Source organism: Vigna unguiculata, chromosome 6 (assembly GCF_037176805.1).
Source record: "Vigna unguiculata cultivar grain cowpea cultivar isolate G323 ecotype 2 chromosome 6, ASM3717680v1, whole genome shotgun sequence".
NCBI classification, from domain to species: Eukaryota; Viridiplantae; Streptophyta; class Magnoliopsida; order Fabales; family Fabaceae; genus Vigna; species Vigna unguiculata.
In genome coordinates, this window is record NC_140797.1 from 26,941,134 (window position 1) to 26,964,337 (window position 23,204).

Here is a 23,204-nt window from a genome sequence, read left to right on the forward strand (position 1 = left end):
CTGATATGGTTAAAGATGTAATAAGTTTGAAATTTCCCACATTTTTGGGAAATGAGGTTATAATAAATTACGCACATTTATGTTTTCTTTATTTTCTTGGTTTTATTATTTTAAATTCGTAATATCCGATTGGGATATTATACTAATTGCTTTAATCAATAAAAGGACTAGTTCAATTTTATTGAATAATCCTCTTTAGAATTTGCCTTGTTGGACAAATTAAATCCTTCAAGGACTTTCATATAAATGTCATTCTCAAGAGAATCGTACAAATAGACTATAGCATCATCCATTAGATATAAATGCAGACCTTCTTATGCAACTAGGATAATCAAATATCGAAATATTGTTGCATCCAATACTAGTGAATATGTCTATTAACAAATCAATACCAGGTTTTTGTGAAAAAACCTTGAGCAACTAACCATGTTTTGTATCTAACAATTGAATCATTCTTATTTTATTTTTATGCAAATATTCATCTCTACCCATCGGGCTTTACATCGTGAGGTGTGCGAACTATAGGTCCAAAGACCTTTGGTTTAGTAAGAAAATATAATTATCTTTATATTGATTGCATCTTTTCATTTTGGTCAATCATTCCTTATTTACAATTTTCAATGATCGTTGGTTCTTGATCCCTATTGTGACTCATACCATTCATAACTGCATTATATGCAAAAGCCTCATCAATGTTGACATCATTTTGGTTTCATATTATCTTATTCATGACATAATTTATTGAGATCTAATCATTTTCAACAATTTTAGGTATTTGAGTTCTTTTTTAATCAAATCATTAATTACGTCAAATAAATCTTTTGATATTTTCACCTTTTTTATTAGGTCATATTGAATTCTAGGTCCTTTTTTCTCATTCAAAAGTGTTTATCTTTGGAACCAATAGGCCTACCACGATTCAAGCGTGTCTTTGGATAAATATCAATTTTACTTGAAGCATTAGCAAATGATATATATGATCTAGTTATCCATTTACTATTAGTAAAATCATCTAGTAATTGATTGACTAATTTTGTAAATGAATTATCCTTTGAACTTCCAGTTCACATCTTTTGTTGAGAGTCAAGGTGAGATAATGATAATTAATTCCAACTAATATATTTTTTTCAATTTTTTTTCTTTCTCCCCTTAATGTTGGAAAAACTTCATCAAAATGACAGTCAACAAAATGAATAGTAAATAAGTCGCCTTTTGATAGTTAAAGATGTTTTATTATTGATGGAGAATAATATTCAACATATATTCTCAATTGTCTATGAGGATCCATCATAATCCCTTTTGGTGGGGAAATTGGAACATATATACCACACCCAAAATTCTTAAATGAGAAATATTAGATTAATGACCAAAAACCAATTGTATAATAGAATATCTGTGATAACTTGTTGGCTTGATGCAAATCAAAACTACAACATACAAAATTACATATCCCCAAGTAGTCATTGGAAGATTTGCTTTTATAAGTAATGGTATTGCAACTAGGTTTAGAAGTTTTCTTAACGATTCTACAAGTCCTTTTTTGAGTATGAATATGTACTACTGGATGTTCAACTTCAATTCCAATTGATATACAATAATCATGAAAATCATGAGATGTAAATTCACTAGCATTGTCAAGACGATTTTTCTTAATCGGATAATCTAATAAGTGAGCTTTTAACTTGATTAACTATGTTAATAACTTTGCAAATACCAAATTTTAAGTTGATAATAAACAAATATGTGTGATCATCTAGTTTATGCATCAACTAAAATCATGAAATATCTAAATAATTTACATGATGAATGTATTGGACCACAAATATCACTCGTATTCGTGCTAAAAATGAGTTTGACTTATTTCTAATTTTCTTTTGTAATGATCTTATTATCAACTTTCCTTTTTGAAGGTGCAGTAAATGAGAAATCATTAAATTGAAGAAGTTTTTTGACTTTTAAGTGGATATCCACATGAGTTTTTCAACTATTTTTTGCATTATAATAGATCCAGGATGACCCAACTGATCATGCCAAACAAGCAATTCATTTTTGATTCGTAAACTTTTGGTTTACCATGACATGTATTTCAATTGTATTAATATATGTGTAGAACAAGCCATAAATTTCTCCAATAAACATTTTGTTTTTATTCAACTCAAGTCTAGTGATATAAAGATATTTCATATCTCTTTCATTGTTTGTTTTAATATGATATCCATTTCGACGAATATCCTTGAAACTTTATAAGTTTCTATTAGATTTCTTGGTAAAAATATAACAGCTCTTTTGGAGCGTTCGATTAAAGTACCAGAAATAATGCTACTATTGAATTTTTGCATAACCAAACAAGAAAAAAAAAAGTTACTCTTGAGAATTGTATGAGTTGTTACACTATAAACAAAATGCGGTATATTTATTAGTCTATACAACACTACTGCAAACCAAATGATCATAATTAAATTTTAATGGACTTAATAACCTCAACTCGTTGAACTTACCACCCAAAATTAATCAACTCTACAACTTATATATTATCATATAATATCAAATTAAACTAAGTATAAAACATCATCTCCGAAAACCTTTGAACCTTTATATATGTATATTATAACAAAATCAAAACCACAAGTCCATATCAAAACCCATGTTTCACTCTCTTACACATAATATGCATATTTTAATATATCATTAACTTAAAAGATATCCATTTGTAATATATGTATAATGTACAATATTGATATTTGAATATCTCCATTCACACTATTATAATAATTACTTTGTCAGATCTATAATAAATGTTCATCATACACTTAGTTCACATATACAATATATAATATAAAAGAAAATTTGACTTTTATACCCATACATAAACCAACATTAGACATGCCTATTTTAAACCAATATATATAATAAAACTACCATAAAAAATTTCACCTTAAATTATAATAAAAATTTCATCATGTAGAGACTTCTTCTGTCTCTTTAAATAAATAAAAAATCTATTTCTTGACAATTTCCATCACCAATTTAGGTGATTAATGCTTCAATATGATTTAGCATAAAAAACAACAATATCAAGATAAGTGACATCCATATTGCCACAATCAAAAACATTATCTTCATAAGCAAAGTGTGTGTCCATGTTCTTCTCATTATTTCAAGATGCTTTGGTGTATAACACGTACAACTCCAATGACCTTTACTTCTGTAGTGATAACATAAATTTTCATCTTATTTGTTATTATTTTCCCTCTTTCACGTTATTGTCCCACTTCTGGTGATAAAATGTTTCTTTAAAATTTATTTTATAAACTTGTCCACTACCACAACCAAGGCCACGACTATGACCATGAAAATATGAATGAGAAATATTGTTGCATTCACTACTAGGAATGGAGCATAACCACTTGTGCGGGTATCATGATTTTTCATCAAAAAAACTTCATTGTTTTGTTCAGTCATAAGAAAGCATGAAATAAATTCAAATATATTTGTTAAATCCCTTTTGACGATATTGTTGTTGCAGGAGCAAAATAGTTTTGATGCTGCATTTCTTTTTTAATGACATCATCAAAACCCATTGCATTTAAATGTAGTTCAACATCTAATATCCAATATAATTAATTCTTCCTCGTAATATCAAATGTCACAAATTCAAATTTTGCATGGGTAATATCAAATGTCACAAATTCAAATTCTTCCTTGTCAATTTGATTCAATTAGGTCCTAATTGGGTAACGCCGTTTAAATTGATAACGTTTCACTGTACAATTGGCTTTTCTTTGCTACGTGTCCATTTAGTAATCCTACGTGTCAGTTTTTCTTTATAATGAGATGGTTAATTAGGGGGTTAAACACATTAAGTCTTTAATTAACAAGATTTAACGAAAAAAAAAGATAAAAGAAAGTAAAATAAAAAAGAAATTGCAGCGCGATTAAAAAGTAAAAGGGGTTAAACGTGTTTAGGTTTGTGCTGAGGGAATTGGGGATTTAGGTTACCTGCGCTCGCTCGCTGAGGGAATTTACTTCATTTGTGGTGTGCAATTGCTACGGGATCATCGTCAATTCATCGCAGATATCGATACCAGGTTAGGTTTTCTATTGCGTTAGCGCTTTCGCTTTCGTTTTTGGTTTTTGATCGTTTGCGATTTTGTTTTTGGTCGTTTGCGATTGGCTTGGTGTTTGTTTCGAAAGCGGTTCTGTTTGTTTTATTGTGCTATTGTGTTGTCATTGTCTGCTATTGTATGGCATTCTGATTTTCGTTGTAGTGTCCCACTCGTTTGTCCTGAACATCTTTGTTAGTGGATTGGGGTTGTGTGCGTGCTTTGTCGATGTCGGTGTGGTTTGTTTGAAAGTTGTGGTCCCTTTTTTGTTCGTGGACCCTAGGTGTGTTGTTTCAAATATTTTATGCCATATTAAATGTGTTTGTGGACTTTGCTTACAATTCTCTTTTATATCTGCCAGATATCACTTGTTTGAAAAAGTGGTGTGTAATGTGTGATGACAGTTTCGAAGTTGTGGTCCACCATGGTGGACTTTTTAAACAACATGGTCCTATTAATTACATAGGTGGGGAAACCATTGTTTGGGGTTGTGACCCAGACAAGTGGAGTTATTTTGAGGTGATAGGGGAAATAAGGGAAATGGGGTATGTTAATATTAAGGAGTTATGGTATGCAATAGAGAATGCCATGTATAAGTTGGAGGATGACAAAAGTGCAATAAATATGATGCACATTGCCAAACACTATGGCCAGGTTCATATGTTTGTTGTGCATGGTATATCTGAAGCAGAAGTTGTGGAAAACGACTTAGAGGATCAATAGGGTTTGCTTTGTGGGGCTGAGTTAGAGAGTGGGGAGGGCAGAGGAGGTTCAAAAGGAGGTTGAGGAGGAGGTCCAAAAGGAGGTTGAGGAGGAGGTTGAGGAGGAGGTTCAGAAGGAGGTTAATGAGGAGGTTCACGGGGAGGTTAATGAGGAGGTTAATATGGAGGTTCATAAGGTTTAGGTTGAAGTGCAGATGGGGGGTGATGGTTTAAGTGAATGTGAGGTGCAATCTCACTTGAGGGGTGAGGAATGAGTTCAACATGAGGATGAGGGACTTGTTGATGTCCAGATCAGTTTGGACAATGGTGATCACAATTTGTTTGAAAGGAGTGTGGAGGTGAATAATGAGCAAGAGTCTGACCAGGTGGAACATACTGAAAAAGAGAACGGAAGTGAGGAAGAGGAATATAGTGACATTGAGGAAGATGGTAGTTATGTAATTTCGGATAGAGAGACAACAGGAGATGAATGGCAATCAGATGACCTCCTTAGTCTTAACGAAAGTGATGATGAAGGTTGTGTTGATGAAAGTTCAGGTGATGAAGGGGGCAGCTGTGGTCCTTTTGGGACATTTGTCATGCCAAATTCCATGGTTGACTATAGGTGGGATGTGGGCACAAATTTCATAGATAAGGAACATTTCCAACAAGCCATAATAACTTATGCAGTTCATTCTGGTAGAAACATAAAATAGGTTAAAAATGATAAACAAAGAGTGCGGGTGAAATGTATGGGGGCACAAGGAAAATGTGAATGGTCCGCATATGCTGCATATATTCCATTACGCAAGACATGACAACTAAGAAAAGTGGTTGATAGGCATAACTGTTCTAGGGAGTTTAAACTTAAGATTATGAGTCCAAAATGGCTTAGTAAGAAGGTAGAGAAGTCTTTGATTGAAAATCCTAAATTCAAGATTAAGGATGTGCGAGAAAAAGGGTTGAGGAAGTGGAATACAAGTATTTCAGTGGCTATGGCTCGTAGGGAAAAATCCTTAGCTTCAGACCAAGTGGAAGGGTCATTCAAAGAACAATTTCGAAGAATACATGATTATGCTTATGAAATTCTGAGATGCAATACAGGTAGCACAATCAAAGTTAAAGTGGATGAAATGCAAGGTGTCAGTATTTGGTAGGTTTTACACATGTTTCAAAGCATGCAAAGATGCTTTTGTGCTTTGTCGCCCCTTTATTGGGTTAGATGGTTGCTTCCTCAAAGGGAAATATGGGGGCGAGTTGCTAACTGTAGTGGCTAGGGATGCCAACGACCAGATGCTTCCTCTAGCATACGCCATTGTGGAGGTAGAGAACAAAGAGACTTGGAAATGGTTTTTGGAAATCCTAGTGGATGATCTAGGAGGAGCTAAAGTCTGTGGGACATGTACATTTATGTCAGATCAACAAAAGGTTTGTATCTGTTCATGCAATTATTTTTATTCACATTTAGCATTTTATAGCCATCTACTGTATTAATTTTATTGCATATTATTGCTGTGAAACAGGGTCTGTTGCTTGCAATTCAGGAGTTATTACCTGGTGCAGAGCAACGATTTTGTATGAGGCATCTGTACTCTAATTTCAAAAAACGGTTTGGTGGCCAAAAGTTGAAGAACTTAATGTGGAAGGCAGCAACTGTGACACACCTTGTGGCCCGGAAAAGGGTAATGAGAGATATAAAAAAGGAGAATGAGGATGCTTTCAAATACCTCATTGCTATACCACCTAGGTCTGTATTGAAATCTCATTTATTTTATACTATTTAATATCAAAACTGACTTATCATAATTAATGTTTGTTAATACACAGGTTTTGGTCCAGATCAAGATTCACTAGGAATGCTGTCACTGACACAGTAGTAAATAACATGACAGAGGCATTTAACAGTGTGCTTGCTGATGCTAGAAGCAAGCCTGTTATCTCAATGTTGGAAGACATACGAATATACATGATGAAGAGGTGGCAATCCAAAAGACAAAAGCTGGAAAAAATGGAGGGGCAAATCTGTCCTAAAATTAACAGCAAACTACAAGAAGAATCCAAAAAAACTAGATATTGGATCCCAAGGTATGATTTATTTAAGTGTTGTTGATGTATAACCTGATCTGTGTTGATGATTTCTGATGTAGAATCTGATATGTGTATATGAATTCTAATGTAGTTGTGCTGGGGGGAAAGTATTTGAAGTTGCACACCTATCAATGGTAGGTGACAAGTATGTTGTCAACCTAGACACCCAAGATTGCAGCTGCAGGAACTGGATGATAACTGGCATCCCGTGCTGCCATGCACTTGCTGCCATCATGTTCTTGAACTTGAATGCAGAAGATTATATCCCCCTATGTTTCAGGAAATCAAGTTTTGAAGAGATGCACAACTCCATTATCTACCCTATCAATGGACAAAACATGTGGCCCACCACTGATTTCCCAGATGTCATGCCTCCACATAAAAGGATTATGCCTGGGCGACCCAAGAAAAAGAGAATGCTGGAACAATGGGAGTTGAGGAAAGATGACATGCAATTAGGAATAGGTGGCCATAGAAAAAGATTCAGAGTTTGTCATGTACTGGGGCACAATAGAAGACATTGCCCACAACTGCCTACACAAGTACAGTCCTCACAGCCAATTGATGCTCCTCCACAACCAACCCAACCATCTCAGGAACCAACTTCTGCTACTCGACAACCAACCCAGCCATCTCAGGGACCAACTTCTGCTACTCCACAACCAACCCAACCATCTCAAGAACCAACCAATTGTGCAGTCTGAAAAACTTGTTTAAGCGACCTTTTACTGTATATGTAATCTGGTCTTCAAGTTTGTATTTTGATGGCTGTTATTTTGTAAAATTCATTAGCCATTTTTGGATCATTTGGATCACAGACTTTTTCATTTTGTAAGTTGGTTAATTCAGGATTATGGTGAAGGAGAACAACTTGTTTAATCACAATTATGAGGATTTTGGTTATTTATCAATTAAAATTTTATTAGTACTGACATTATTATACGACTTACAATGCCATTTATTCTATTAAGAACATTATTAAACAGGAAAAGTTTATCTAGTATACAATCTAATTAAACATCTTTTTTAAATTTTGGGACCTATTTGAACATAAATTACAAAAGTAGGGACCTATTTGAACAAAACTAACACAATTGAGGACCTGATTGAACATAAATAACTTAATTCATTCATAATTTTGGAAACTTCGTACATCATTACCTTCACAATTACAACCCTTTTCTGTCAATTTTTTAGCATCAACGTCAACATCACAATGTTTATCAACCCAACAATACTAACCACTACTGCTAATACATTAAACAATTTCTTCAGAGCCCTAACTACATTCTCGAGATCTTCTATCTTCATGTTTTGGTTCACAATAATAACTTCTTTTTCTTCATCAACGTCTTCATACCACAATTTAAAAAAATTGCAGCAAACACCACCACCTTCACTCTGGCGCTGTTGATGAACAAAAAATACATAAAAGATTCATTAAATCAGACATACCCAGAACAATAGCAATTCAATCAATCTTACCTTGTAGTTAGCACAACCCCATAACTTTCTACCCACATTTCTCGGAGTTCTTGCTGTCCTCAGAATTGCAGCTTCCCCACAATCACAAATGGGTCTTAAAGCTTGGGTGCGAGAAGAGGGAACACTACGCTGCACGCAGTTATTACAGTATGAAGAAGATGATTGGGTCCGAGACATACATGCAACAAAGCTTCAACGTTCCAAGCATGAGCAAGGTCACACACGAGATGGCATCTTCGACTTTTTATAAACCCTAACACTTTATTTTTTAATTTTCATTATTTGCATTTAATTAAAAACGTAATGTGTTTAACCCACTGATTAACGACCTCATTGTAAAGAAACACGGACACATAGGATTAGTATTTCGACACGTAGCAAGGAAAAGCTAATTGTATAGTGAAACGTTATCAATTTAAACAGCGTTACCCAATTAGGACCTAATTGAATCAAATTGACAAAAATTAGGACCTACTTGAGCACCCCGCAAAAATTGGGACCTATTTGAAAAAAGTTGACGAAAATTGGGACCAAAAAGGTATTTTAACCTAATAATAATAATAATACATAGATAAAAATTGATAAAGTTAAACAATTCTTATAAAAAAAAAAGAATATAAGGTATATAAGATAAAAATTGTAGATGAGGAAAAAATTAGAAAGAACCTAGGTTGAGGCATGCAAAGAATTGTTGTTAGAGAGAAAAAAAATGGTCCCGCTAGTGCTCACGAACTCAGTTGGTTGGAACATCATGCTGATAACATGTTGTAAAATAAAATAGGGAAGAAGAGAAACTAGAGACTAAATTTTTTGTGTATCATTACCAAGAGGAGAAGCCCTTATTTATAGATACAAAAGACAACCAAAAGGATATAAAATTAGAGAATTAGAGAATTAAATTATAAAATATTAAAATTATAAAATTATAAAATTATAAAATAACATAACCACAATTTAGTAAGGTGATGAGTAAGATAAACCTAGTTAACAAAGAAATAAAGGACAATTACTAAACTGAAAAATATAATTATTTTGAAAACTCTAAAAACTTAACAAAGACCAAGGTATAAGTTTTCAAATTTGTTAGGGGCTTAAAACTTAAATTTATCATAGTAATTTAATATTATTGTCATAATTCTTATTTATCACCATCGAAAGAAAATCTATGTTTAAATTTGAATTATTATTAGTTTAATCTTTTTTCTCTAGGTTGTGTTTTATAATCTTTATTAATGTATAAAAAAAGATTTCATTTGAATTTGAAAAACAAAAAGAAACATTTGAAATAATTTTAAAATTGAATATTAGTGTTTTTTTAATTTAAAAAGATAATTTTAACTTTTTTAACTTTATTTCATAATGTTTAATTTTCTTATTCCCAATAAGTTCATGTTAGGCATCGCTACAATACATGAAGATTTTATTAACATGTCTTTAACTTTTAGAAGTTTTTGCTTTGAAGGATTTAGTATTAGCTTTCTTTGGCCTACTCCTACTAGGTTTTCTAATAGTTTGAACCGGCTCATCCTCCTCTTTAGTTAATCTTCTCTCTCATCAAGCATATTAGCCAATTTAGAAGCTATTTTCAATTCACCCACAAAACGAGTTTCCTTAGATGTGTCAAAGGAACATGAACTACCACTAAACTACTATGAGTTGAATCTAATTGTTATAAACCCTGCAAACTATTGACAATGAGAGTGATATCCTCCAAAGGAGGCATATAGGCCTTCCACTGGCACATCACCATCAAGATTCTTAACAAGAGAATATCCAATCCTAAAACAAATCTTATCATGATTATCCACCACTGACTTAGACTATGACTAAGCAATAGGTTGCACCATAAAAGACTTCACCACAGGTTCAACCGTAAGCTCAACTACAAGCCCTACTATAGGCTCCACTGCAAGCTCCACCACAGGCTCCACCACTTGAGCTAAAGAGCCCTTAACCCCATCCAATTCATCAACCACTTTAGGACGATAATGTTGTTGTATTTTTGTGCCAACTATTTTGTCCTCACTAGAAGTACATTGGCCTCTATTGCAACTGTCTACAATTAGATAGATCATAGCCAGTCATTTGTCAAATTAAACAAAATAGAGACAATTTTTCATATTTCACATCAATAATAAACACAAATCCTGGTCTTTCTACCAAAATTTGATTGGGCAAATCAGATAACAAATCAACATCAACCAAGACATATCAAAACCTCAAGACTTATTCTTGGTATAATCAATTAAAGATAAAGGTGTACCAATTCCATGTGCTATTGAGAAAATCACTTTCGGCTGCCAATAGTCTAAAGGAAGACCATGAATGCAAATCTAACATTGAGTTTTTATGAGTTTCATGGAAGCTGGGACAAAATCTTTTGTCCAAGAAAAAATATGAAAAATTTCAAGAGATAAATTCCAAGTTACAACATCCAAAACCCTTCGCATGTCTTCTAAAGAAGAAAAGGCAAATTCATAGAACCCTTTACCAAATGAAATTTCCTTCCATTTACCCAAATGCTTCCAAGCCACATCAATTTTTTTACAAAGGTCTAGATGTGTAAGTGGTTTATCCCCTTTTGTTAACAAAATACACCCATGCAAATAATTTTTACACTTTTCTAGACCAACAAGATAAACTTCTACAAAAATTTGCACAGAGACCATATCTTCCTTTATACAAAGAGAAGACAATTATGAGAAAGGAATATCACAAGCATTACTAAGGATCTAGGCAAATCTACGTTTTTGTGCCCACACATTTGAAGAAGATTTAGAGAAAAATGATTTTCTGTGATCTTGATCTTGTAAATAACCCTAAGGAATATGAAACCCCAAGAAGAAATGATACCTATGCTTCACCAAGCAGCAAAACTCCTTCCAACCAACGACTCCCACCAAAGATGCCAAAGTTGTACCTCGTTCCAACAATATAGACAAACACAATCACAAAACAGCTTTATAAGCCACCAACAACTTTACACCAATGCAGGAAAGGGTTGTGGCTGCGGTTATTTTGGCCATTTTTCTTTAGTTTAAGAACCAAGACATATCCAGCCAAGATAAAAAAGGGTGACCTTTCTGTCTCGATCGTGAATCGAGGCATAAAATTGAGCCTTACATCCTTGGTTCTGGAGGCAACCGAGGCATAATAGTCATTAAAAAAAATTAGAACCACAAACGCTAGAGCTTCCACCACCTAGAATCTCACAACCACTACACTGCCACCATCTCCACCCCACGACACTAGATCTATTCGAACCACCACGTAGGCAATGCACCTGCAATCATCGTGCCTGGACGCGAAACCCTCAATGCTGCATAAGCATGAACTAATGGTGCAAAAATGAAGAAAAAAATGATGGTGCAAGCTTATTCAACCAAAAACAGAGAAAAAGGCAAGAAAATACCGCAAATCGCGGGGTTAAACGGTGGACGACAAGGGTAGCGAAGTGGAGGTCCGTTGGTGGCACAACCGCGACAGAACGGTGGTGAACAATGCTGCATGACAAACTCGCGACGAAGAGAACCAAGGAACGATCTACTGTTTCGCGAGGAAGAACAAGGAACAATGCAATCTGAGTTGAATTGGAAACTTTTAACATAACTTTCTACCTGGTTATTTGAGGAACCAGGGCATAAAGTCCAAAAATTACCATTCTGCCTCGATTCCCAATTCACCCAAGGCCATATATCTCGTATAAAATAATTAAATATGATAGTTTTATGCCTCAGATATTTTCCAACAAAGGCAAAATAGCTTTTATGCCTCAGTTTGGAGAGAACTGAGGCCTAATCCTTTGAATTCAAATAAAAATATTTAAAAGAGTGCGAATTTGAAAATTTTGAAAGACATTATGCCTTAGTTATGTTAGAATCGAGGCAGAAAACCCTTTATGTCACAATTATTTGGACAATCGGGACATAAAAGTTTGCCGAAATTACAAAAATTGCCACCGTGTATGAATATGCTTATGTTCTTTTCTAATCGCATCAAGGTGCCGTAAAAGTCCAAATCTATATTAGTGTATTTTCTTATTTAAAATTTATATAATTATAATTTTTTGTTTAAATATTCAACATTGAAAAAGTAATAATATATTTTTTTGATATTGGATATTTGATAATATTATTTTTATTTTTTATAAAAAAGAATTAATTAATCTATGAGAATAGGAGAAATATTTTATATTGATTAAATATGAGGATGAAAATAGGATGATACAATTATATCCGCCTCTATCGTGGTAGCCATCCTTATTAATTAATTGGCTTAAATACCTTTTTGATCCTAATTTTCGTGAGCTTTGTTTCGTTTGGTCCTCATTTTTTTGAAATGTTCAAAATGGTCCTATTTTTTGTAATTTGTGGTCAATTTGGTCCTTTTTGCAAACGTCGTTTAAATGGTCAACGGAAGTGAACAGTAACTGCCACGTGTCACTTCATGGTTTTTTTAATTTTAAAAATGTTGTCCACGTGTCAAGTCAGCATTGTGAAACATGGCAATATCTAGTGGCTTATATTCAATTTGGTCCCAATCTTCGTGAATTTTGTTTAATTTAGTCTCAATTTTTGTTAATTTTGTTCAAATCAGTCCCAATTTGCTCCTCTCCAAATTGACCAAATTTAATTTCTATATAAATGTTGTACCAAATCATTTAAAAATTAATAAAGAATTTTCCTTCTAATTTTAAAAACAATGAAGAATTTTTCCTCTAATTTAAGCTAACTTTAACCCTATTTTTTACATGTACCAAATATCAAACATATATAATAGTTTCCCTCCAAAAATATAGTTAGGTTTGGTATAAAAATAATGAAATAAATATTTAAAATAAATGTAAATTTTAATAAAAATAAATTTTTCAATATAATATTTATATAAAAAATAAATTTGGTCATTTTGGATAGAGACAAAATTGAGACTGAATTGAACAAAAATAACGAAAATTGGGACTAAATTGAACAAAATTAACGAAAATTGGGACCAAATTGAATATAAGCCACAAGATACCGTCATGTGTCACAATGCTGACTTGACACTTGGACAACATTTTTAAAATTAAAAAAAAATTTAAAATTAAAAAAGAATTAAAGAAAAATTAAAAAAACCACGGAGTGACATGTGACAGCTATTATTCACCTTTCGTTAACGATTTAAACGACATATGCAAAAAGGACCAAATTGACTATAAACTACAAAAATTAGGACCATTTTGAACATTTCAAAAAAATAAGAACCAAACAAAACAAAACTCACGAAATTGGAACCAAATAAGTATTTAAGGTTTAGGATTTAGGATTTAAATCTACTTACTTAATCCATTTAACTAATACCTAGTTGGTTTAGAAAATGTTTGGTTGACCATATAATAAATCGAATTAAACTGATGCTTCTTTATCAAACCGTGTAAGATGACTTAACTCATTTTAGTACGTAGGAAACTAAAATGGCAAAATATTAAGTGTATCCTATATATGATTTCATATAATAATAATATTTATACATTATAATAAGTAATAAAAAGTTTTCTGTTACCAACTACGGAATACTTGTAAAACCAAAATCTTCCTTTGCCCCCAACATCTCAACGATTTCTCTGTTGGCATTTGCTTTACTTAAAGGGCAACTATGTAAACTTTAAATTTAATTTCATATTATAAAATCAGCCTAAAAATAATATTTTAATATTATTTTTATTTTTAAAACATTTTAAATTAAGTAGTTTGATTAAATAAAAGTCCCTAAATTATTAAATATATTTATGACTTATTAATATATTTGTGCATATTAGAAAAATTTATGTTAAATATTTAAATTATGTTAATATAACTTTTGTAACGGTTTTTCTAGTGTGTGCATTTATTAGACATTAAAAAAGTCCTTTTTACAAAATGATGTATTGTTAATAGTTTTATAGAGAAAATGAATTTCATATAATTATCCTTATCAAATTTAATTAGCATTTGGTAAAAATTAGTCAAATTTAATTTAATTTTATTTAATACAGGTGCAATCTTTAAGATATTTGCTCATTATACTGTTTATTTTGTAATAGTGATAAATTATCCTTTATAGTTACTAAATTAAAATAAACGATGAAAATAAAGAATAATCCTTTTCTCTCTCTCAAAATCTTCTTTTATTTTAATGTCTTCAACTATTGATGACAGTGACGCATCACAAATTCTAACAATCAGTCTTCAACCCTTGGATTCATCCTACCTTTCATATTCATTCTTCTTCTGAAAATAACAGAACGTGCGACTTTGCACCGGTCAAACAGTCAAGAGACATGAAACGCGTTGACTTAGAGGATGTGCAGTCCATGCTTAGAACGAAGCTAACCCGAGAGTTTCACATGACATTTCATATTTTCTTATCTAATTCTGCTCGCATACTTCACTGCGACTTTGAACTTTCTTTAATCTCATTTATTTATGACTATGCAATTGTTGTCTAGTTATTGTGTGCAGGAATTCTGAAGCTCTTGGGTTGAAGCGAACAATCTGCATTTGTGTTCATTCTTCTCTGATCCACTGGTCAGGTATTTTTCACCATTTTCAGTTAGAAATAAAAAAGTTATATTAAGTACTCTGTTACTTAGCAATTTGTATTCAATGCTCACAGTGTTTTTTTTTGTTTTTCTAAACGATCTGTCTATTTAACAGCTGCAGTGTCTTGAACATACTGCATAGTTTCTAGCAGTGGCATCTGTCTGACGGTGAGCTGTGTTTTTCTTTTATCTGATTTGGAAGATTGAATTTTGACACTTTAGGTTTCTATGTGCCCTGATATAGTGCAATATTTATCATGTTATTAGGCATTCTCTTTTTAATATCAAATAATTTACTTAGCTTCTGATTTGCCCAAATGGATTATCAGGGTTTCCAAGTAAAAATGTGTGATGATTAACTCTAAATTATGATCAGTTAGTGAAGAACACAAGAGACTGTCTACCAGGAGAATGCTTAGTATTGTTAAGTCTAGACAAACTCTTTGACACATGTATATATTAAATGTTTAAGGTTTAACTGTCAGCAGTTTTTTGTTATTCCGTTTGTTATGTTCTATATATAGAGCACTTTATGTGTATAGATGACACATTGTATTTAGTGAGAATTCTGTGTGTAAAACCTTACAGTGAATAAAAGTGATTTCTTCCAATGTGTTCTTGTGTTTTTTGCTTGTTATTAATGACATCCGTAATGATGAATTAGGTAAAGATGTTTAATATGGATCTATTAGGTAAATCTGGGAAAATTGTTTGATACATGTGTTATGATTTGACACATGTATTAAATATTTAGACTTAACTGTTTTAAGAATTTTTTGCTATTCCATTTATTAGGTTCTATGTAAAGAGTACTTTATGTGTATGGATGATACTATATCTGGTGAGAATTTTGGGTATAGAACTTTCCGGGCAACAAAAGCGTTTTCTATCAATCTTGTTTTTGTGTTTCTTGCTTGTTATTATTGCGAACCGAACAAAATGCAAGGCAGTAATTAAGGAAAAGTAAATCTCCAAGGTTTTCAAAACAGCTCAACATCACATTAGCAATTTGGCAAACGTGTTTATTTGTTCTTTTGTAAGTGAGCAGAGCTTTGAAGTTTGAACTGTTTGATCCCATGGTAGAAAGATTTATGCATAATATCAAAGTAAAAGAGTCAAGAACACATTGAAATGTAAACTCTTTTTATTTCGTTGAGTGTGGTGTTATAATCATTTCAGGTACAACCGTAGGAATTCATAACGGCAGAGCAACCGATGATGAGTGATGTTGCTTCTTCCTCTAACTCTTCTAAAAAATATGATGTTTTTCTAAGCTTTCGAGGTGAGGACACTCGCATGAACTTCACAAACCATCTTCATGAGGTTTTGAAGCAAAAGAAGGTAGAAACCTATATTGACTACCGGCTTGAGAAGGGAGATGAAATCTCACCGGCACTCATCAAAGCAATCGAAGATTCTCATGTCTCTATTGTGATCATCTCTGAGAATTATGCTTTCTCAAAGTGGTGCTTAGAAGAACTCAGCAAGATTCTTGAATGTCGGAAAATCCAAGGACAAATTGTGATTCCAGTGTTTTACAACATAGACCCATCTCATGTGAGGAAGCAAACTGGGAGCTATGAGCAAGCCTTTGTAAAACACCAGGAAGACTTCAGGTGCAACAAATGGAGAGCTGCTCTTGCTGAAGTAGCCAATTTTTCTGGGTGGGATTCTCGAAACAGGTAAACAAAATGATTCAAGAGGGGCAAACTTTTTGAAAGAAAAATAAGATAACGTTTTGTTTTATTTGCAGCTGCCAAACTAGATTCTATATGCAATAGAAAGATAACAACGATATAATCATCACAAAGATATATCAAATTATAGTTGAAACAGACTAGCCAAATCATGAAATCAGATTAGGCAAATATAGTTTTGTTCATTCATTTGTGTGTTTTTGTCAATGCAATTAACACTTTTGCAGTGAAGTTACTTTTTTGTTAGACTTACAACACATCATATACTTTCTGTTCCCCATTTTCATGTGCTAGGATTGAATCTGAGCTCCTTATGGACATTGTTGGAGACATTTTGCGAAAACTGACTGCTAGATACCCAACCCAACTTAAAGGGCTGGTTGGAATTGAAGAAAATTATGAACAAATTGAATCATTACTAAGAATTGGGTCAAGAGAAGTTAGAACCCTGGGAATATGGGGCATGGGTGGCATAGGAAAGACCACCCTTGCTACTGCTTTGTATGCCAAATTTTCTCCCGAGTTCGAAGGTGGTTGCTTCCTCACAAATGTAAGGGAAAATTCAAGTAGGCAAGGTGGACTTGAAGCTTTACGCAGTAAACTTTTTACTGAGTTGTTAGAGAATGAAAATCATTGTTTTGGTTCACCCCTTTTAGTACCTCAGTTTGTCATGAGTAGGCTTGGACATAAAAAGGTCTTCATTGTATTGGATGATGTGGCTACCTCAGAGCAATTAGAATGTCTCATTATAGATTATGGTTTGTTGGGACCAGGAAGTAGAATCATTGTTACAACTAGAGACAAACAAATTTTTAGACCAAATGATGAGATATATGAGGTCAAGGAATTGAGTATTTATCACTCTCTCGAACTTTTCAGTTTGACTGCTTTTGAAGAAAAAATACCTAAACAAGGATACGAAGATTTATCAAGAAGAGCAATTTCCTATTGCAAAGGTATTCCTCTGGCTTTAAAAGTTCTTGGTGCAAGCTTATGTCGAAGAAGTAAAGAGGCATGGGTAAGTGAATTGAGAAAACTCAAGAAGATTTCAAATATGGAAATTCATAATGTATTAAAGTTAAGTTATGATGGCTTAGATCGTTCTCAAAAGGACATATTTTTAGACATTGCATGCTTCTTGAAAGGAGAACATAAAGATCGGGTCACAAATCTATTGGAAGCTTGTGATTTCTTTGCAGCATCTGGAATAGAAGTTCTTTTAGATAAAGCACTGGTAACAATTTCATATTCCAATAATATACAAATGCATGATTTAATACAAGAAATGGGTCAAGAAATTGTTGATCAAGAATCTATCAAAGACCCTGGAAGGCGAAGTCGATTGTGGAGACCTGAGGAAGTGCATCAAGTGTTAAAACATAACTTGGTATAAGTTGTAGATTCATAGTAAAAGCGTTTTATTCTAGAAAGTAGCTAGTATGATAATTTACTATTCTAAATTTTGTTTCTCAGGGAACTGAAGTTGTTGAAGCCATAACTTTAGATACGTGTGATTTAAACAGGGATCTAAATTTGAGCTCTAATTCCTTTACAAAGATGGTTAGCATGAGATTTCTTAAAATCCATTCTTCATACTACTCAAGCCAATTTAATGTGCACCTTCCTAGCGGTCTGGAGTCACTGTCTGATAAATTGAGGTATTTTCGTTGGGATGGATTTTGTCATGAGTCTTTGTCGTCCAATTTTCATGCAGAATATCTTGTTGAGCTTGACATGCGTCGTAGCAAGCTTAAAAAGCTTTGGGAAGGTGTTCAGGTATGAATGTGGCTATACGTACTAAATGTTTCTCCAATTTGTATAGGTTTCTCTTTTAGTCAAAGCTCGTGAGTGTGAATTTAACCATTTCTGAACAACGTGATGCATTTTGTTGTTACAGAGCCTGGTGAACTTGGAGAAAATTCACCTAGAAGCCTCTCGAGATCTGGTTGAGATTCCAGACTTATCTAAGGCAGAAAAACTTAAAAGAATTGACCTCTCTGATTGTGAAAGCTTGCGTAAGCTCCACCCTTCCATATCATCCCTCCCCAAGCTTGCACATTTGGAATTAAGTGGCTGTAGAAAGATTGAAAATCTGAATGTTCATTCAATATATCTGCAGAGATTGAACCTCAAAGGTTGTTCATCTCTTAAGGAGTTGTCAGTGACATCACATAAAATGGTGTGCTTGGACTTATCTTATACTGCTATATGTTCGTTGCCATCATCAATTCAATATAATACGGAACTTGCTCGACTTTTGCTAAAGGGTTGCGACAATCTATCATTCGTACAATCACCCCCTAACATCATTGGCCACTTGTTCTCTTTACTACTTTTAGACTTGAGTGGAACTAATGTGGAGAGTTTACCTGCAAGCATAAAAAACCTTTCAATGATGAAACTATTGGTGTTAGATGATTGCAGGACCCTCGTGTCTCTACTGGAGCTTCCACGATCCTTGGAAATGCTGACAGCCTATAACTGCACTTCTTTGGAGACAGTCTTCACTCAATTACTAGTTTCTGAACACATGTTACAGAGTTGCAAGCCCTACTTATCCAAACAATATTATTATCCTAAGCAATTTGAGGGTGGATGTGCCGTTTTCCCTGGAGATCATATCATGAATGACTTTGGATTTCATGCTGAAGATAGTTCAATAACTATTCCTTATCTCTCACTACCTGAGTTGTGTGGTTTCATTTGTTGTTTCGTTCTTTCTGAGGGATCAATAGAGGGACATATTTCGTGTTCTATCTATCAAGATAGCGAACAAGTTGGGATAGACGAAGGCCAACTACTTCACACAGCTTTAATATCAGATCACGTGGTATTTTTGTTTGTTGAAATATGTGACCATTTTAATGGAATACCTTTTAAGTTTCAATTTAATTACTATGACATCTTTCGACAGAAAGACGAACGAGTTAGAATCAAAGAGTGTGGAGTCTTCCCGGTGTATGCCTCAGAATCCGGGTTAAAGTTGTTTGGTAGTGATAGCACTGAATTCTTTGAACTGGAATCTATTACTCAAAGCTTCGATGAGTCACAATCCAGAGCAATTGGAGTTGGAGTTAGATGCACGAACGGTGAAAATGGATTAGAATCCTTCGTTGAAGTATCTAATAAAGATTCACAGCTCAGAGAGATAGGAGTTGGTGGATCAAGTAATGAAAATGAAAATGAATGGGAACACCTTCTTCATGTGATTACTTCATCGGTATGAAACTTCACCCACTCGTTGATCTAGGCTCCTTATTTTTATTTCTTAAATGAAGTTACTACTTCAAATATAGAATTTGTTAATTGGAAATTCTCTTGATATAGATATCATGCCTGGTCTATTGCAATAACAATGTGTTATACTTCAATTTAGCAGGTTTTCTTTTGAAACACTTACGGAGAAATTATGGGACAGGAGAGCTAGCTAACTTCGTGGAAGAGTCAGAGTTGTACAAAAAGTTGTTTGGTGGTGAATTTTGTCATCATTTAGAAAAAGGGAGAATGTTATTGTATTTATTTTAATAGTATATATATATGTATATCTTAGAGACAATTGTTGAATGAAATATCAAATTGTGATAGTAATGGATTGATGATTTTATATGTGCAAGCATTTATATGTTGTTCATGACTTCGGAGCAACCAACTAATGGAATTAATTGTGGTTATGTTTTATGCTCAAGAGCATGATCTTGTAAAAGTTGAAATTCGGGCCTTTCATTTCTTTTGTATTAGTTATGTAAGCATGATGAGAATTTGGATAGAGATTTCTTGGAGTATTGGAACATTCACTCAAGCTGGTAAGTGCTAAGGAAGATTAAGGCAAGAAGCTAAGTTTATTAGGTCTATTGCTTGAATCTTGGATGTTTAGTGTTTAGGGATTTCAAAGGTTTCCAAAGCTATTGATAGGATAAATGAGATAGTAATGTAAATGCTTGTATCCAAAAGTTAAATTTAATAAACACTTAATTATATTAAATTTATAGCTAATATTCTTTAATTAATGTTAATATTTATCCTTTTTAGTAAATAAAATATATTAATTGCATAAAAATTCGTTTAACTTTTACTCACAAAAATGATTTAACAACTAAATGTTCTTATGAAAATAATTATGATATTTGTGCTTAAGTGGTCTACTTTGTTTGTTAAACTAAATCTAAATTTTACTTTTTACTGACATAAATTCATTTATCCATTTAAAAAACATACTGTAAAAAATATATAAGTTAATTAATAACTACCAATTTTAATAAAATACTAATAATAATACAAATAATTATTATTATTCCAATATAATTAATTTCTTTATATAATTTTATTTAAATATATAATTATGTATAGTTATAAATAGAATATTTAATAAAAAGTTTAATAATATGAAAAAATTAAATAATTAATTGCAGTCATTTTTTATAACAAATTAATTAAAAACAGATAATATTATTTTATAGTAATATTAAATATAATAATGAATTATATTATTGATAATATAATATACCAATTAATACTTAACTAAAATTATAAACAACAATAAACTATATTGAAATCGACATCTTTTAAAGTTACATTTAATATAATTATTACTGGGAAAATATTTACTTCGCACCTTTTTCTTCTTCCAGAGTTTTATTTATATATATATAATTCATCAGTTTGGTGTTTTGATGTCTTCGAGGAAGAAGTGTTTATCTAGATGTTATAGTTTGAAAAAAAAATCTAAAATTTTGTCTATTTACTAATACAAATAAGATAAGTCGATTTTCATCTGGGTTCCATGATTTAATCAATTGAGTTTTCAGTAACCCATTTATAATATTTATTTTTTTATTTTATAATTATTTTTTTGAATCGATTTTGGATCTTTTGGTTTGTTTCATGAATATTGGTAGTGGTAGAAGGATTAGTCTTATTATAAATAGAATGATTGTTGGTGGAATAGTAAGAATGATTGTAAACCTAATTTATTTTGAATTTAATAATGTTTAGATGGATCGTTTTACATGTTCAAGTATGTATTTGATTTAAGAATTAGAAAGTCATTATACACAGGGTACGTTGAATGGAACAATGAATTCAGCCTCCTTAATTATAGCTATACAATAAGTTGTAATAAAATAAATCACATAGATTTAATTAGATATATTTTTTTAAATATATAAAATGAGGGAAACTTATATTTATACATAAATACAATATATATAAAATATACAATTGAATAATCTTATATAGAAAAAAATATATTTATAATATGTCTTTTTTACAGAAAATAATATAAAAATTGCAAACTCATAGTAATGTGACAATAAAATTTGAATATAAAAATAAATAAAACATGAATACAAATAAATAAATAAATATATATATATATATATATATATATATATATATATATATGATAAAATATTAAAGAAATTATAAATTAATGTAGAAGCTTAGATCAATTTCTAAAAGAATATCATAAATAATAAATAATAAGATTTTTAAAACAATAATTAACTTAAAGATTTCTTTATCTAAAAAAAAGCATATTTGAATATATTTTTTAGGAACCTAATATAATAAAAATTAAGTTTTCCAGGAAAGAAACAGATAGAAATTCTAAATTTTCTAAAAATTTATTTGATGTCAAAAAAATATACGTTTGAAGTCATAAAAAAAATTATTAATGTATTTTTTAAATCCTAATTTAATATAAATTTAATATTATGTTCAAAATTTTGGAGAACTACCTTAGGTGTTGCTTTAATGCAACTACATTTTACCCAAAGACAAAATTTCTCCCAAGATCTCGCCACAAAATATTTGTTGGCTTAAAATCATAATTATTCATTTTTTTATCAATTTCTTTATGCTTTAGTTTTGAAGTCCATATCTTTGAATATATAACAAAAAAATGTAGAGAAAAGTTATTTTTTTTATAAGAAATAATGAAATAAAACAAAATTATAACAAAAATAGGAAACAAAAATGATTGTAAATTCTCCTCTAGAATTTCTTTCACACACCATTAAGGATACCTCATTGTTAACAATCACAAAGGAATTTTTTTTGAAGTGAAATTAATTAAACAAAACTATCAATTTCAGTTTCCAAAACTTTTATTAAATATATAGATTATATAATAATAATATAATAATAGTACATCAACTATTTGACATGATCGTAAAACCTACTTCTCTTGAGAATGCTCTTAATTTAAAAATCTTTTTGGTTACCATGCAAAAGGAGTACTTTTGTTGAACATAAATAGTATAACCAAAATGGGACTTTATTTGTCAAAGAAAAGTAAACATTGATATCAATGTATATTTTGTTCAGAGATGAATTTCATACCTTCTTCCAATCACATAGTGAGATGAAATTCCATTATTTTGGTCCAATGAAATAATGAAGAAAACATATTTGTGGAAGATTAAAAGTAAGAATGCCAAGGTCACTAAGTAATTATCAAAGCTTTTTGAAGAAAGTAGCTAAAAATTTGAATAAGAAAATTAAATTAAGAATAAAATAAAATAAAGTAATGATGTTATATATAAAGATAAAATAAAGTAATGGTTATTTGAAG

The 23,204-nt window shown here is 31.7% G+C and overlaps 2 protein-coding genes across 2 annotated transcripts; both read left to right on the forward strand.

Moving 5' to 3' along the window:
• The first annotated feature begins 5,679 nt into the window (after nucleotides 1-5,679).
• Nucleotides 5,680-7,596, forward strand: LOC114188421 (uncharacterized). The gene is made up of 5 exons (XM_085675056.1): nucleotides 5,680-5,908; nucleotides 6,027-6,232; nucleotides 6,328-6,551; nucleotides 6,632-6,889; nucleotides 6,984-7,596. Exons 1-5 carry the CDS (start codon nucleotides 5,680-5,682, stop codon nucleotides 7,594-7,596), a joined length of 1,530 nt encoding a protein of 509 aa, XP_085531182.1.
• Nucleotides 7,597-14,614: 7,018 nt separating this feature from the next.
• Nucleotides 14,615-20,318, forward strand: LOC114188822 (disease resistance protein RPV1-like). Its single transcript, XM_028077467.2, has 7 exons — nucleotides 14,615-14,927; nucleotides 15,052-15,104; nucleotides 16,116-16,618; nucleotides 16,928-18,020; nucleotides 18,107-18,409; nucleotides 18,531-19,853; nucleotides 20,013-20,318. The coding sequence occupies exons 3-7, from the start codon at nucleotides 16,152-16,154 to the stop codon at nucleotides 20,022-20,024; spliced, it is 3,198 nt and encodes a 1,065-aa protein (XP_027933268.2). The 5' UTR covers nucleotides 14,615-14,927; nucleotides 15,052-15,104; nucleotides 16,116-16,151; the 3' UTR covers nucleotides 20,025-20,318.
• Nucleotides 20,319-23,204: the final 2,886 nt, after the last annotated feature.

Bases quoted from the DNA above. Each gene is read 5' to 3' on its own strand.
- LOC114188421 (XM_085675056.1), top strand. From the start codon at position 5,680: ATGAGTCCAAAATGGCTTAGTAAGAAGGTAGAGAAGTCTTTGATTGAA. The intron at 6,233-6,327 runs GTTTGTATCTGT...GCTGTGAAACAG, and splicing joins TTATGTCAGATCAACAAAAG to GGTCTGTTGCTTGCAATTCA. The intron at 6,890-6,983 runs GTATGATTTATT...ATTCTAATGTAG, and splicing joins ACTAGATATTGGATCCCAAG to TTGTGCTGGGGGGAAAGTAT.
- LOC114188822 (XM_028077467.2), top strand. From the start codon at position 16,152: ATGATGAGTGATGTTGCTTCTTCCTCTAACTCTTCTAAAAAATATGAT. The intron at 16,619-16,927 runs GTAAACAAAATG...TTCATGTGCTAG, and splicing joins GGGTGGGATTCTCGAAACAG to GATTGAATCTGAGCTCCTTA. The intron at 18,410-18,530 runs GTATGAATGTGG...TTGTTGTTACAG, and splicing joins AGCTTTGGGAAGGTGTTCAG to AGCCTGGTGAACTTGGAGAA.